The sequence below is a fragment of the Gigantopelta aegis genome, chromosome 7 (assembly GCF_016097555.1).
Source record: "Gigantopelta aegis isolate Gae_Host chromosome 7, Gae_host_genome, whole genome shotgun sequence".
Taxonomy (NCBI): Eukaryota; Metazoa; Mollusca; class Gastropoda; order Neomphalida; family Peltospiridae; genus Gigantopelta; species Gigantopelta aegis.
Genome location: NC_054705.1, coordinates 30,733,384 through 30,751,441, shown reverse-complemented (window position 1 = coordinate 30,751,441; position 18,058 = coordinate 30,733,384). Strand labels below are relative to the sequence as shown.

Here is an 18,058-nt window from a genome sequence, read left to right as displayed (position 1 = left end):
TTGCACTTACATGTGGGTGGTATAAAAACTTCACATTTTTTTTAATTAAACAGAATTAAGGCTTGCGTGCTTTTGTTGGCATTTGCATTTATTTTCACAAAATGTAATGTGCATTTGGGATGATTCTATTTCTGGCCTAATGACGATGTCTTCAATTCTCCTGCGAATTAATTCACCAATGTTATGTTCAGACACGGCAGCAGGTTTTCTCTCTCATTATCTGTGTGGTCCGTAACCATATGCCCAACTCCATAAAGCCATATATAAAATGTGTTGAGTGCATCATTAAATAAAACATTTCTTTCGTTCTTTCTCTACATACAGACAGGTGTTAAGCCTGTCTTGTTTTAAAGTTACAAGGTGGGTTTTTTTTGGTTTTTTTTAAATAAGAGCACATTGATTTATTTATTTATCATCAGCTTATTGGGTATTAAGCATTTGGTAGTTTTGACATATAGTCTTAGTTATAGTTTGTTTTAATTAATGACATTGCTAGAGCACATTGATTTATTAATCATTGGCTATTGGATACATCTGAAACATTTGGTAATTTTTAACATATAGTCTTAGAGAAGAAATCCACTTCATGTTTCCATTAGTAGCAAGGGATCTTTTATATGCAACCTTCCACTCCCATCCCAGCCAGTGTGCCACAACTGGTATATAAAAGGCTGTGGTATGTGCTGTCCTGTCTATGGGAAAGAGCATATAAAAGATCCTTTGCTGCTAATGGAAACGTGTAGCGGGTTTCCTCTAAGCATAATATATACATGTAAGTTGAAATTACCCAGTGTTTGATATCCAGTAGCCAATACATCTGTGTGCTCTAGAAGTGTCAGTAAACAAAACGAAGACGTAGCCCAGTGGTAAAGCGTTTGCTTGATGCACGATTGGTCTAGGATCGATCCTCATTGGTGAACCTATTGGGCTATTTCTTGTTCCAGCCAGTGCCCCAAAACTGGCGTAAGAGGCCGTGGTATGTCAGGGTTAGATCTTAATGGTAGTCCGGTAGTCCGAGACTACCTGAAAATTAACAGGACTACCTGAAGCTGCAAACAAATAGTCCGTCGGACCACCTGGATTTTAAAATGTATTTAGGACAAATGTAACGTTTTGTGGATGATTTACCCAGTTCTAAATTATTAAAATAACAAACCGTAGCGTTATTTTAACTTCAAATTATTGCAAAATATGGACCACCTAAAACTTCGAGGGACTATCTGAAATGAAAGCCAGGTAGTCCTGTTAACATCCTGAAAAAATGGTGAAGATCTAACCCTGTATGTGCTATCCTGTGTGTGGGTTGGTGCATATAAAAGATCCCTTGCTGCTAATCCGTAACCATTATGTTCAATGCATATATAACCGTCAATAAAATGTGTTGAGTATGTCATTAAATAAAATATTTCCTCTTCTTTTTTTTATGAACCATTGCCCATGAATGGTATATCAAAGACCATGTCCTATTGTGTATCAGTGGGAAATTGAATATGAAAGAACCCTTTCTGCTTTTTGGTACCTTGTCATGGGCAGAAGTGCCTACAGCAGGCATACTTGATTAGTTTTCTGATGGAAATACTCCAGAAATTTCCCATATCCATAACCTTTATTAGTAGGAGCAGCCTGTGTGGTAGCAATGGTTTCCATCTTTCTTTCACTTTACCAAGAGTCAAAATAACCATGAAGTAGATACCAAATAGCCGTATTTAAAAATGTGCTGAGGTGGGGCGAGAAGTAGCCCAGTTGTAAAGCGCTCGCTTGATATGCCGTCGGTGGGCCCATTGGGCTATTTTCTCGTTCCAGCCAGTGCACCACAGCTGGTATATCAAAGGCCAAGGTATGTGCTATTCTGTCTGTGAGATGGTGCATATAAAAGATCCCTTGCTACCAATGGAAAAAAATGTAGCGTGTTTCTTCTGTAAGACTATATGTCAAAATGACGAAATGTTTGACATTCAATAGCAATGATTAATAAATCAATGTGCTCTAGTTATATCGTTAAACAAAACAAACAAACATTAAAATATTCCTTTCCTTTCCATTACTATATATTATTCTCTTGGTTTCATGCCAAATCACATAGTATGAAAAATATTTTGATGTTAATCAACTAGTTCTGCCATGTCTGTGATTCACTGTGATAACTTGGGACCAGGATTCTGAAACGTGTCCAGAATTATGTAACGCAGCAAATTTCACATAGCATGTAAATCCTGCAAACGTCATAAATAGATCAAAATTTGACTTACGTTTTTACTGTTAGATATGATCTGATGGCAAATTATCAGTTTGTAACAGATCTGTATTCTTTGTGCTGTTACATGTGTGGATTTCCTAATGCAGAGAATTTCACATAGCATGTAAATCCTGCAAACGTCATAAATAGATCAAAATTTGACTTTCGTTTTTTCTGCTAGATATGATCTGATGCCAAATTATCAGTTTGTAACAGATCTGTATTCTTTGTGCTGTATAATGCTATTGCATGTTGTTGTGTGGACTCCCAAACCTTTGAACCATTTGTTTTCACACCCATGCATACAAACATCTCATTGAGATACAGTCTACCATCTTCATTGAAATTGCCAGTGCACCATGACTGGTATATCAAAGGCAGTGGTATGTGCTATCCTGTCTGTGGGATGGTGCATATAAAAGATCCCTTGCTGCTAATCAGAAAGAGTAGCCCATGAAGTGGCGACAGCGGGTTTCCTCTCTCAATATCTGTGTGGTCCGTAACCATATGTTTGATGCCATATAACTGTAATTAAAATGTGTTGAGTGCGTCGTTAAATAAAACATTTCTTTCTTTCGTTGAAATTAACAATAATCTGTAATTAGATTTGCTACCAAAATGCCAAACCATGTTTATAAAGTTTGCAGTTTGAACTGGGAATTAAGACATACTCTAATGCTAGGTATAGACTATCAACTGTCAGCAGAAAGTTGGTCAACTCCACTGTTGCATTGTGAATGTGCTCAGACTAACAACTGGGTGTCGCGTTGAGTTGTGATGATTACTACTACTAATGTGCAAATATTGGGCCAAATTCTTTTTTTGAATCGAATATGACAGCCATTATAGAAGTCATATATGACAAAAATAGAGTGCAAGAGTGCTCAGACTAGCAACTGGACCGTTGTAGAAGTCGTGACAGCAAAAAGTTGGCCAACAGCTGGCAGTTGGTAGTATAAGCCTAGCATAATGCTACATGATGTTAATTTCTTTTTTTCCCTATAGTGCATTGTCCTGGGCAGGGACTAAATCCAGCTTGGTCAGTAGAGCGTTCACTTGAGGAGCCTTGGTCATAGGATCAAATCCCCTTAGTGGATCCATTCTCTTATTAGTTATTTTTTTTCCCATCCCACAGGACTTACCGGCCTCGGTGGCGTCGTGGTTAGGCCATCGGTCTACAGGCTGGTAGGTACTGGGTTCGGATCCCAGTCGAGGCATGGGATTTTTAATCCAGATACCGACTCCAAACTCTGAGTGAGTGTTCCGCAAGGCTCAGTGGGTAGGTGTAAGCCACTTGCACCGACCAGTGATCCATAACTGGTTCAACAAAGGCCATGGTTTGTGCTATCCTGCATGTCGGAAGCGCAAATAAAAGATCCCTTGCTGCTAATCGGAAAGAGTAGCCCATGTAGTGGCAACAGCGGGTTTCCTCTCAAAATCTGTGTGGTCCTTAACCATATGTCTGACGCCATATAACCGTTAATAAAATGTGTTGAGTGCATCGTTAAATAAAACATTTCTTTCTTTCTTTCCCACAGAACTTCTAGATTATTATAGCTCCGCTCCCATGGCTAATGATACTTAATGTTGGGCTAGTAAATAATTACTATCGCTATGCCCGATGGCTAGTTGTCAAATGTTGCATTTAAGTCTATTTTGTAAATATGAATATCCTGCTCTTCCCATCCCCCTCAAATCTAAGGGCTTAAGGTTTTTAAACTCTTTATCTCCATCTTTAGATGACAAATCCAATTATTGCTATTAGTAAAATAGTGTTTACTTTAAATAGGGCTAGTGAATTTTTAGTCATGGCTTGTACATTTATTAAATCACTGATCCCATGGCTAGTGGATTTTTATAAAAATTCTAGAATCCCTGCCTCCCAATTAATGCCCCACAGTGCATATAAAAGATCCTTTGCTACTTTATCAATGGGAGTAGCCTATGTGGCAACAGATGGTTCCCTCAAAGTGTCGAAATAACTTCATAGCCATAGTTTATTATGTGCTGAGGTGTCATTAAACAAATATTCCCCTCCTTTCCTGTATTCCGTGCTAATGGCTTATGATTTGTAAAAATCATCACATCTGTGGTTTTTGCCCGTACTTTATTATTATGGGCAGGGGCATAGCCCAGTTGTAAAGCACTCGCTTGATGCACGGTCGGTCTAGGCTTGAATCCCTTTGGTGTGCCCTTTGGGCTATTTCTTGTTCCAGCCAGTGCACCATGACTGGTATATCAAAGGCCGTGGTATGTGCAACCCTGTCTGTGGGATAGTGTTTGTAAAAGATCCCTTGCTACTAATGGAAAAATGTAGCGGGTTTCCTCTCTAAGACTATAAGTCAAAATTGAGCAGGGACGTAGTCCAGTGGTAAAGCGCACACCTAATGCGCGGTCTTTCTAGGATCGATCCCCATCAGTGGGCCCATTGGGCTATTTCTTGTTCCAGCCAGTGCTCCACAACTAGTATATCAAAGGCTGTGGCATGTGTTATCCTGTCTGTGAGATGGTGCATATAAAAGATCCCTTACAGGATATTCATATTTACAAAATAAGACTTAAATGCAGCATTTGATTTCTTTTTTTTCACTAGCCATCAGGCATAGTGATAGTAGTTATTTACTAGCCCAGCATATCATGAATATCACTAGCCGAGGGAATGGGACTACCATAATTCAGAAAGTAAAGTTTGTTTTATTTAACGACGCCACTAGAGCACATTGATGTTTTATCTTATCATCGGCTATTGAAGTCAAACATATGATCATTCTGACACTGGTTTTTTTAGAGGAAACCCACTGTCGTCACATAGGCTACTCTTTTACGACAGGCAGCAAGGGATCTTTTATTTGCGCTTCCCACAAGCAGGATAGCACAAACCATGGCCTTTGTTGAACCAGTTATGGATCACTGGTCGGTGCAAGTGGTTTACACCTACCAATTGAGCCTTGCAGAGCATTCACTCAGGGTTTGGAGTGGGGATCTGGATTAAAAATCCCATGCCTCGACACCATAATCTAGAAGCCTTGCAATGAAGTTTAAACAAACAGGCAAAACAAAAGTATTAAATTATTGATTTTGTTAAATTATGTGGCTAACAACTAGTATTTTTCCTATTATAGAAATATGAATTAAAAAACACACATGAGCACACTTTTTGCATGATGTTTATGCGGAGTCATACTGTGTGACACAGTCGATAAGCTAAAAAGATATATTTCACGTTGTGAGATACGAAAAATATCACATGGGTGTCTTCGCCACCGCGGTGCAATAAATCCTAAAACTCAATAATACAGTATGATAATAAAGGATCATGTGGTTATGGTAAATAGTTTATTATGACGTCAAGTTAAGGTGGGGTTTTCTTCACATTTGTTCCAGCTGAGCACAAATAAATTAAAATTACTGCTTTTGCGTCCTTTTCTATCGCCGTCTGTCTGTTGGTGCATGTCAAGATTGCATTGCCAAAATAAGATCTTACGAAACACTTGACATGAAAGGCTGGCATTTAGATACAAACCTGTTTTGCAAAGGGCATAAATATATGTATATCAGGCCATGTTTAATTCAACTTTGAACTTTTCTTTAGGAATTAAGTGGACTCCCGACAGATGAAATGATTGTGTAATGTGAGGGTTAAAACAGCACTCTGTTGGTTGATCCCACAAAAAACAAACCTCCATGCTGTATTAATGCATTGTACTGTAATGTCATAGGTTGTGTCTCTGACGTGTTTAGGACTAAAAAAAAAAGGTGTGTTTCCAAGAACACTACATGTACATGTTCCAAGAAAAAAAGGGCTGACCCTAATTTTTGTTCAAAAAAATTGTGCATTAAAAAAAAAATTCTTTACATTAATATTAGGGTGAAAAAACTAAATTTATCTCAACTGATTAATGTGAATGTAGTTAAAAAAAAAAAAAAAAAAAAAAAAAAATACACAGCAAAACAAAACAGACCAATCTGCCTTACCAGGGATTCATTTTCAAGTTTAAAATTTGTTTTATTTAACAACACTACTAGAGCACATTGATTTATTAATCATTGGCTATTGGATGTCAAACATTTGATAATTTTGACATATAGTCTTAGAGAGGAAACCTGCTACATTTTTTAATTTTTTTTAGATTTTTTTATATGCACTATATCACAGACAGGATAGCACATTCCACAACCTTTAATATACCAGTCGTAGTGCACTGGATAGAACGAGTAATAGCCCAATGGGTCTACCGATGGTTCAAACCCCAGACTGACGGCGCATCAAGCGAGCACTTTCCCACTGGGCTACGCCACGCTCCAAGTTAATTTTATGAAGCAATCTTAGTGCTAAGATCACCTTAAATGCACTTATGGTGATCTTGGTGCTAAGATCATCTTAAATGCACTTATGATGATCTTGGTGCTAAGATCACCTTAAATGCACTTATGGTGATCTTGGTGCTAAGATCACCTTAAATGCACTTATGATGATCTTGGTGCTAAGATCACCTTAAATGCACTTATGGTGATCTTAGTGCTAAGATCACCTTAAATGCACTTATGGTGATCTTGGTGCTAAGATCGATTTGTATAACGGGGCCCTTATATTTTTTACAACATATTCTCAAAAACAATTTTTTTTTGGGCCTTAATTACTACATATTTTTGTGTGATGGATGTACAGCTGCTCTGCTTAGCCCATTGGGTGTAAGTAACCACACAATATACTTTTCCACAAAATCATAGAAGTCTGTAAAATGCAAAAAAAATGCAAGATGCAAAAACATACATGTAAATAGCTTACTGAAGTTTTTTTTCTCTCTGCCTGAATGCGTACAGTGTAAATGAATCAAGCTAAGTGAGAGAAGATGTTTGCCATGCATTCCGTGTTTGTGCATTTGGTGCGTCTTAGCATGTAGCAGGGATCAAGATTTGGATCAGTCAGTTGAGTGCTCTCTTGAGTTGCTGGCGTCACAGGATCGAACCCCCTCGGTGGATCCATTTAACTGATTGTTTTTTCTCTCGTTCCAACTAGTGCACCACAATTGGTCAAAGGTCATGGTATGTGCTTTCCTGTCTGTGGGAAAATGCATATAAAAGATCCCTTGCTGCATTAGGAAAAACGTAGTGGGTTTTCTCTCTAAGACTATGTCAAAATTACCAAATGTTTGACATCCAATAGTCGATGATTAATAAATCAATATGCTCTAGTGGTGTCATTAAACAATAAACAAATAGTTTAATCCATGACTGGTACATCAAAATGCTGTGGTATGTACTGTCCTGTATGGCAAAGTGCATGTAAAAACATCTCTTGCTGGTTTACTGTTAGAGTAGCTTACATGTATAGGGCAGTAGGATGTTTCCACTCTTTCTATCAATCAGGTGTTGAAATAACCATATTTTAGACACCAAATAGCTGTAATTTAAAATCTGCTGAGGTGTCATTGAACATACATTTTTTACCGGCCTCAGTAACGTCATGGTTAGGCCATTGGTCTACAGGCTGGTAGTTAATGGGTTCGGATCCCAGTCAAGGCATGGGATTTTTAATCCAGATACCGACTCCAAACCCCGAGTGAGTACTCCGCAAGACTCAATGGGTAGGTGTAAACCACTTGCACCGACCAGTGATCCATAACTGGTTCAACAAAGGCCATGGTTTGTGCTATCCTGCCTGTGGGGAGCGCAAATAAAAGATCCCTTGCTGCTAATCGGAAAGAGTAGCTCATGTAGTGGCGACAGCAGGTTTCCTCTCAAAATCTGTGTGGTCCATAACCATATGTCTGACACCATATAACCGTAAGCTAAAACGTGTTGAGCGCGTCGTTAAATAAAACATTTCTTTTCTTCTTGTTTTTTGAACATACATTCCTTTCTTTTCCTGTATCAAGAGTGGGGTCTAGCTCAGGTAGTAGAGCCTGATGTGCTTTGGTTGCAGGATCGAACCTCCTCAGTGGACTCATTCTCTATTTTTTTTTATAACCAGTGCCCCACAACAAGTTTATCAAAGGTCGTGGTATATGCTGTCCCATCTATGACAGAACAGTTGAAAGATCCCTTGCTGCTCATGAATTTTTTTAAACAGGTTTCCTCTAAGATTACAAGTCAGAATGACTAAATGTGTGATACCCAGTAGCCGATTAATTAATAAATAAATCGGTGTGCTCTAGTGATGTCGTTAAACAAAATAAACTTTAACATCCCTTATGACTTCTGTAACTGAAATACAGTAAATTGTAGTATTGATATCCGACCTTAAGGACTGTGTGGTTATTTTCAGTTACATCCAGTGCTCTTGACTTGGTATACACGTGCTTTATCGTGAAACAATACATGTACAAAATACCATTCTGCTACTCGGGAGTACTGTAGCCTCTATGATGTCATCTCTATGCCAAGGGGCGGGATGTAGCCCAGTGGTAAAGCATTTGTTTTATGCGCAGTCGGGCTAGGATCGATCCCCGTTGTTGGACCCATTGGCCTATTTTTCGCTTCAGCCAGTGCTCCACAACTGGTGTAACAAAGGCCGTGGTATGTACTATCCTGTCTGTGGGATGGTGCATATATAAGATCCCTTGCTGCTGCTCAAAAAGAGTAGTCCGTGAAGTGGCGACAGCGGGTTTCCTCTCTCAATATCTGTGTGGTCCTTAACCATATGTCTGATGCCATATAACCGTAAATAACGTGTTGAGTGTGTTGTTAAATAAAACATTTCCTTCCTTCCTCTATGCCATTGTCACAATTACCATGCATTCAGTCAGGGTTTCTGCCAGAGTGTAAAATGAGTATGGCGCCATACTCAAATGTTTTGGCAGATTTTATTAATTTTAAGTTGACCTTTTGACAAACATTAATGACTCTTTATCAATACTGTATGATTTTCTTAACCCTAACCCTAAACCTCACTCATTTTCTTTCAGGCATTCAGCACACACATTGTAAATATTCAATTTCATAGCGCCATACCCAAAATTTCTTTCTGGCAGAAACACTGTCAGTTAGAAATTTGATAGTTGTAGTTTATCCTTTTGATTACTGGATTAATGTTTGACAAAAACCATGTTGAGGGAGTTAAAATATATAACTTTTACTCACAAATTTTCACTTCAAATTTTATTAATTAATACATAAAATAATGTTCATATGTGAATTGGTAAACTTGTATTATTTTTGTGTGTTTTTCTAAGTTGTATGGTATTTTAGATCTTTTAATGTTGATTAAAATTAGGCAAAAAATCTATAAAGTTGCATTTACTTAAGCACATTTGTGGCCACATGTCAAGTATTTAATATCAGAGTTTTGGCAGATTAAAAAAAAAAACTTAACCTTTTGACAAAATGAATTACTCTTATCATTACTGTATGATTTTCTTAACCCTAACCCTAAATTTAGCCTATTTTCTTTCTGGTGGAGACCCCTATACCCCCTGTTGACTGTGGTTGCATTTGATCCCATAGCGCTATACCCCCAAAAAAAATTCTGACAGAAACACTATTTACAGCCATTATTCCCAATAACTGTGTACTGACTAGAATGTTTTTGGGAAACGAACTACGAGTTCATATACCAATATTTCGTGATTTTCATTGTTGGTAAAACGGTCAAATTTATTATCAAATTATCTATCACAATCAGCTATAAATTCTGCCATTGTTGTCAAGCGTAAATATTTGTCAAAAAACACTCTTTTTTTTAATCTCCAAATTCCCATGTATTTTTCATGCAAAAAAAATTAAATCAAAAACAGTCATTATCAAGAGTAGTCTTGATCAATGTTGGTCTAATATTATTTCAGTCAGTGCCGTGTGCAAAACGGCGGGAAATATGAATGATTGCATGTACTGTATGCGATATATACGGTGTGTAGGCTTGCGTGACATCTTGCGAGATATCTCACCTGCAGTAGTCAGAAGGTTAAAATGTGCAGCGGTAATCATATAGCAAACACTGCCTGCATGAAACACATAATATGCAGTTTCACAATATGTAAAGTTTTATATTTTAGTGAGGTATAAAACATGTTAAAGTAATAAAACAGAGTAATAAAGAATAAACTTCGACCAAGAATACAAACTGGTTGGGGGTTTTTGTGTGTGTTTTTTTTACCTAATAACATAACATAAATGTGCAACAAAGCTCGTAGATTTGTGTTAAAAACTACATGATATATTTATTCGTCAGCATAAAATATGTAATTACGCAATCAGAAAAAATCCATTGTTTATTGTAACCTACATGATAAGTGACACCTTTAATACAAACCTGGAATTTTTATTTATTTTAAAGGCAGCCATAATAGTTTGTCCAGGACAATAACAGGCCTCAGAATGCTTAACTTGTTTATGGGTTATGCAAAAATACATTTAGGTAACCCACTCCGGTCCATAGCCAGGATTTTGAGGGAGGGGGTTGCTTTAGGCTTATTGTGAGGCACGGTCCGGGGGCATATTGGGGGAAAAAAAGTCACCGGTAAGGTGGGATCGACTGACCCCCCCTGACCCCTATTGGTTATGTGCCTGCCATTTTCTTTTTGCATAACCTATTATGTGACTATAGATGGTTCCCTAAATTTTGCACGAATAAAAAATACTAAAATAATAATTTAATAAAATGGCTGCTAAATGAGGTCTAAAACACTGAAATAATAATTTAATAAAATGGCTGCTAAATGAGGTCTAAAATACTAAAATAATAATTTAATGAAATGGCTGCTAAATGAGGTCTAAAATACTAAAATAATAATTTAATGAAATGGCTGCTAAATGAGGTCTAAAACACTAAAATAATAATTTGATGAAATGGCTGCTAAATGAGGTCTAAAACACTAAAATAATAATTTAATGAAATGGCTGCTAAATGAGGTCTAAAAGACTGAAATAATAATTTAATAAAATGGCTGCTAAATGAGGTCTAAAAGACTGAAATAATAATTTAATAAAATGGCTGCTAAATGAGGTCTAAAATACTAAAATAATAATTTAATGAAATGGCTGCTAAATGAGGTCTAAAACACTAAAATAATAATTTAATGAAATGGCTGCTAAATGAGGTCTAAAACACTGAAATAATAATTTAATGAAATGGCTGCTAAATGAGGTCTAAAACACTAAAATAATAATTTAATGAAATGGCTGCTAAATAGGTCTAAAATAACAAAATAATAATTTAATAAAATGGCTGCTAAATGAGATCTAAAATAACAAAATAATAATTTAATAAAATGGCTGCTAAATGAGGTCTAAAAGACTGAAATAATAATTTAATAAAATGGCTGCTAAATGAGGTCTAAAAGACTGAAATAATAATTTAATAAAATGGCTGCTAAATGAGGTCTAAAACACTGAAATAATAATTTAATGAAATGGCTGCTAAATGAGGTCTAAAACACTAAAATAATAATTTAATGAAATGGCTGCTAAATAGGTCTAAAATAACAAAATAATAATTTAATGAAATGGCTGCTAAATGAGGTCTAAAACACTGAAATAATAATTTAATGAAATGGCTGCTAAATAGGTCTAAAATAACAAAATAATAATTTAATAAAATGGCTGCTAAATGAGATCTAAAATAACAAAATAATAATTTAATAAAATGGCTGCTAAATGAGGTCTAAAATAACAAAATAATAATTTAATAAAATGGCTGCTAAATGAGGTCTAAAATAACAAAATAATAATTTAATAAAATGGCTGCTAAATGAGGTCTAAAATAATAAAATAACAATTTAATAAAATGGCTGCTAAATGAGGTATAAAATTTTAAAATAATAATTTAATAAAATGGCTGCTAAATGAGGTATAAAACACTAAAATAATAATTTAATAAAATGGCTGCTAATTGAGGTCTAAAATAATAAAATAATAATTTAATAAAATGGCTGCTAAATGAGGTATAAAATTTTAAAATAATAATTTAATAAAATAGCTGCTAAATGAGGTCTAAAATAATAAAATTCTAGATCAGGTTCCATAAAAATGTTCATATAACTCAAATATAATGGGTCAAAGTACACTACAGGCCTCTAAAAATTGCGAGAATGATCATTTTGTTTGCATGTCGTTCATGCAAATCTAAATTAGCGTAACCTATTTTACGTTCGCGCATTAAATATAGCATTATTATTTACATGGACATAACTGGTTACGCAAAAAGAGCATGGGTTACCTGAATTTATATTTGCGTAACCCATAAATGGTATACACAGATATTCAATTATCAGAGGTGTGCACTAGCTTGAAATAGTTGTCTTGTGATTGGTGTGTGCCAGCTTCGAAGAAGTGTTTGAATTTGGGGTATGTAGTGCTGTGTGTAAATAATGTTGTTTTTATTACGGTACTATAAAATGTGATGTGTTTATTTTCAGATTTTTAGAAGCTTTACATGCTGCTTGTATACCTGTGTTGCTAAGCAACAACTGGGAGTTGCCATTCTCTGAAGTTATAGATTGGAATCAAGCATCAATATGGGGGGATGAACGACTTCTATTACAAGTAAGTGACTTCATTGTTGTATTTAACTTCACGTTTCGTGGAACATTTTGTTTTCAAAATCTTAATTGACGATATTCTGCCGTAGTCAGTTAAAAATTGATTAGTTGCTTAGCAACTACTGTTTAATGTTTGAAAATTGTTTAGCGATCTCTGAAAGTTAGCTTAGCGAATCATGACACGATACTGAACAAAATTAATGTACCCTGTGTTATGATGGTCCATGCTCATTAAAACTATTTTAAAGGGACAGACCCTAGTTTCAACCCATAGAAATTAACACTAAGTTTAGTTAATCTACAAACCTGTAACACATTTGAATAAAGTTATAATTGAGTGAAACATGAGTCTGTGACTTTGAAATGGTGAAATACCCTCTAAAAATAGACTAAAACTGGACTCCATAACTGTTACTTCCCAGACGCACGTGCGTTTTTAAAAATATGAGAAATGCATTTTGTGATATTAAAAACACCAGGATGACCAAAAACAATTCGAATGTACGGAAATGGATAATCTACACAATAAAATCTAAGTAAAGTATGATTTCAGTTATCAAAAACGGCTCTAATAGTCAAAAATATGCCTTAGTCTTTAAAAACTAGGGCATGTCCCTTTAAAAAAACAACTATTGTCCGAACCAAATTGTTAACAACTACGAAAAATTACTCTCCTACCTTTAATTGCCATTAGATTTCCTCCCAAGTTTGTTCAGACACAAATCTTGAAAAAACCCATTACAATGACACAGATTCCACATACCAGATGATAACCATGTCACCTATATCGACTTCGCTGAGAGCGCATAGGGGACAAAGCATGTAATTTTGTATCAGCTGCCATTTTGACTTTTTATGGAATATTCTTCAAGAGGGGTGAAAGGATAGGACTTAATCTAACAACGTCATAACATGTTATGATATAAAAGCAAACGTGATGACGTCATATTATTATTTTTTATTATTATTATTATTATTTTAATGATACCACTAGAGATCATCGATTTCATATTGATTGTGTCACATACTTTGGAGGCTTTCACCCCTCTTGAAGAGTATTCCATAAACAAGCAACATGGCAGACGGCAGAAAACTGCATGTATTTTTCCCTATGCAATCTCAGCAAAGACAATATCGGCAACATCGTTGCAGTCTCGTGTGTGGAATCTGTATATTTGTAGCGGTTTTTTTGCGATTTGTATCTGCACAAACTTTGGAGGAAATCTAACGGCAATTAAAGGTAGGAGAGTAATTTTTTGTAGTTGTTAACAATTTGGTTCCGACAATAGGGTATGTCCCTTTTAAACAAAAAACTAGGGTATGTCCTTTTAAACACAAACCTCAAGTCTCATTTGATGCAAGCTAATTGCATTATTTATTAAAACGTTTTAGGAGAGCTTCAAATTGATTGCGTTGCAGTACATTTTAAAATAAATTTCATTTGAAACATTATGTGATTGATCTGACACCTAATGGCTGATAGCTGGTAAGTAGCCCAGTGGTAAAGCACTCGCTCAATGCGTGATCGGTCTGGGATCGATCCCTGTCGGTGGGCCCATTGGACTATTTCTCGTTCCAGCCAGTGCACCACGACTGGTATATCAAAGGCTGTGGTATCTACTACCCTGTCTGTGGGATAGTGCATATAAAAGATCCCTTGCTGCTAATCGAAAAGAGTAGCCCATGAAGTGGTGACAGTGCGTTTCCTCTCTCAATATCTGTGTGGTCCGTAACCATATGTCTGACGCCATATAACCGTAAATAAAAATGTGTTGAGTACGTCGTTAAATAAAAAATGTCCTTCCTTCCTTCCTTCCTTCCCAATGGCCGATGTGTGTTTTTGTGCTGGGGTGTTGTTAAACATTTATTCATTCATCATGTTATTGCTCGCCTGGCATCATTTATGGAGAGTGGTCTTCAGTTCACCTTGATTTTGCTGTCATTTAGGAGTCTGGGTGCAGTGCTTCAAGGTGATTCTCTGAAATAAGCCCGAGGCAATTTTAAGATGTTAGACGTGTTTTCTTAAGACGGGATTGATCTGCTCCTTCCAACAAGTGTGTAGAAATAGACCTTTTACCAGTCTCTCACCAATACACCTAGCCCTCTGTGGCAGTCGCTTGTTTATCTAGCAGTTAGAGAGAAAAAAACTCAAGTGCTTTGAAGTGCCTGCCGGATGGAGGTATCAGGCAGAATGCATCACAGAAAGCGTTTTCCCGGGCCACTTTTCGGTTATTTAAAATATTACCAATGTGTTTACAATAATGAAAGCATTGATGACTATTACACATGCACGCATTGCTCACATGTTTCTGTGTATGTCTTGTTTTGTCTGTAGTGATATAACCACATTTCTGTTCGGAAGAAAAATGTGCTGATGGAATTCACGATAATTATTAGAATAATATTTTCAGTTAGTTTGTGTATTATTCTTATCGCTTTTTTGTGCAAAGCAGATGTATTAATATAGCTGATGTTGCATTTTCATTCCACTTGCTGTGACGATACATTCAAACCTGCTCCAGTGGCAACCTGTATTAAAAAGCCACCTGTCTTTAGAGACTGCCTCACTTGCCTCCCAAATCATCTTAATAGTGTACTGACTGACCTGTGTTAAACATACACCTGTCCTTAGAGACCACCTTACTTATGTGCCAAATCATATAATATTGTACACAGGCATGTGATTCTTCCGCTTTTTAGCGGAATACCGCTTTAAAAAAAAAAACTGTTTATCGTAAAATAAATCCGTGAAAATGTTTTCATAAACAAAATCCCATTTCCCTTTATTTTCAGGTTTTAAAAAAATTATTGCACTTCCACTAAACCATTTTCTTAATGGCTATTCGCTTACCTGTAGACAGTGTACCGCGATATAAGACTGATGACCAGTCAAAGAAATCGCTGTGCTTTTGTATGATAGAACATTTTCAGTTTTTTTTTTTAGAATACCAAATCTGTACATGCCTATGTACAGATTTACCTGTGTTAAACAGTCACCTGTTTTAGAGACCACCTCATTTTTTCCCCATCACTTTTCTCCCATTGTCAATTATTGAAATCGGACATTTCTTATATGTTATTGTTTATGGTGACCCTGGTGTTTGTAATGCCACGGAAAGGCACACTTACTTGAACCTCTGAAAAGTAACGGTTATGGTTAAAGTTTGTTTTGTTTAACTACACCACTAGAGCACATTGATTTATTAATCATGGGCTATTGCATGTCAAACATCTGGTAATTTTGACATAGAGTCTTAGAGAGGAAACACGCTGCATTTTTCCATTAGTAGCAAGGGATCTTTTATGTACACCATCCCACAGACAGGATAGCACATACCACAGCCTTTGATATACCAGTGGTAGTACACTGGCTGGAACAAGAAATAGCCCAATGGGCCCCACATCAACCGCTTTACCTCTTGGCTATGTCCTACCCCCTCAATGGTTATGGAGACGAACTCTAAGTCTATTTTAGAAGATATTTCCCCGTTTCAGTGACACAGTCTTGTTTCAGACTATTGTAACCGTATCCAGATGTGTTACAGTTTGTAGATTAATCAAACTCAGTGTATATTTTCACTGCTCAAACATGGGCCTGTGACTTCAATTGGATATGGGCATGTTAATATGATACCTTGCATCATCCCAGTTTAATTGATAGTGTTTGTGTGTTAAGGTGACTTGCACAAAGCTTGCTACATGTATAAACAAGTGAAGACTGCTAAAATAAAAATAATAACTTCCCCATTTGGGAATGTCGTTTTCTTATTGTTTTATATGTATACTACAACTTGTTTATTTCTAAGCAGATTGTTTTATAAATTGCACACAAAAATAGTGGGTTTTTCTTTCTTTTTCTTTTCATTTTTTTTTCAAAACACTTACTTTTCTTCTTACGGCAAATTAAACTGAAATTATTTACGAAAAAAAAACAGTGTTCATGAAGGATAGGAAGAACTATAGGGTGTATACTACCAAATCAAATCCCATAGACGACAATAGTAACATGTGGCTAAAAGGCCTACCTGCAGCATATTAATCAACATATACATCACAGATATAAATACTACCATCCCTCACCCTTGTGAATCAGACAAAATTGGGATTCAAGCTGCTTATTTCAGAGATAATGGGTAGCGTCTATGACTACCCTAGTTCCGCACAAAATTTGAGTAGTTTTTTTTTTACAGGTACCCCATACATGTTTTAAGCACAAGGTTACTTGACACAGTGGTACTAGATGAAATAAAATTGCATACTTTTTCAGGGTTTCTAGATTATGGTAGCCCCACTCCCATGGCTAGTGATATTCATTGTTGGGCTGGTAAATAACTACTATTGCCATGCCGGCTAGTGAAAAAACCCAGTCAAATGTTGCAGTTAAGTCGATTTTGTAAATATGAATCCCCTGTCCCCACCCCAACCCCCAATGTTAGTGTTTTTAAGCTCTATCTCCCCCTTTAGGTGACGTATCTGATTATTACTATTATTTAGTAAAATTGTATTAACTTAAAGTAAAGTAGGGCTGGTGAATTTTTAATCCTGGCTAGCAAATTTTTTAAATCACTGATCCCATGGCTAGTGGACCGGCCTCGGTGGCATCGTGGTTAGGCCATCGGTCTACAGGCTGGTAGGTACTGGGTTCGGATCCCAGTCAAGGCATGGGATTTTTAATCCAGATACCGACTCCAAACCCTGAGTGAGTGCTCCGCAAGGCTCAATTGGTAGGTGTAAACCACTTGCACCGACCAGTGATCCATAACTGGTTCAACAAAGGCCATGGTTTGTGCTATCCTGCCTGTGGGAAGCGCAAATAAAAGATCCCTTGCTGCTAATCGGAAAGAGTAGCCCATGTAGTGGTGACAGTGGGTTTTCTCTCAAAATCTGTGTGGTCCTTAACCATATGTCTGATGCCATATAACCGTAAATAAAATGTGTTGAGTGCGTCATTAAATAAAACATTTCTTTCTTTCTTTCCATGGCTAGTGGATTTTATAAAAATTGTAGAATCCCTGCATTTTTTGCCCAGATGAAACTCGCAGTCATGCCTGTAGGTTTTAATATCAGATGGTCATGGGCCGGTTCAGACAAACTCGAAAGATGAGTTGTCCAAATAGCTGATGTAGGACCAAATAACTAAGACTTGTTCAGTTTCATTGTCCGTTCACTGTCTTGTGACGTGCACCAGTCTGCGAAGGGCTTTCCTATAATAGATGAAGTTTAAATTGGATTATCTAACACATTCGAGGCTTTCTTCATAGCTTAACCCATTTTGTGAGTGAAACACACATTTTCGGTCACTTTGCAAGTCACAGTTCTGGTTTCTACTATCAGTATGTATCAC

The 18,058-nt window shown here is 36.5% G+C and overlaps 1 protein-coding gene across 1 annotated transcript in view; it reads left to right on the top strand.

The window, feature by feature from the left end:
- Positions 1-18,058, top strand: part of LOC121376972 (exostosin-1b-like) — a 148,998-nt gene that overhangs the window by 68,175 nt on the left and 62,765 nt on the right. Inside the window, exon 3 of the mRNA XM_041504785.1 lies at positions 12,592-12,718. Within this exon, the coding sequence (XP_041360719.1) occupies positions 12,592-12,718 (127 nt within the window). The remainder of the gene's footprint in view (positions 1-12,591; positions 12,719-18,058) is intronic.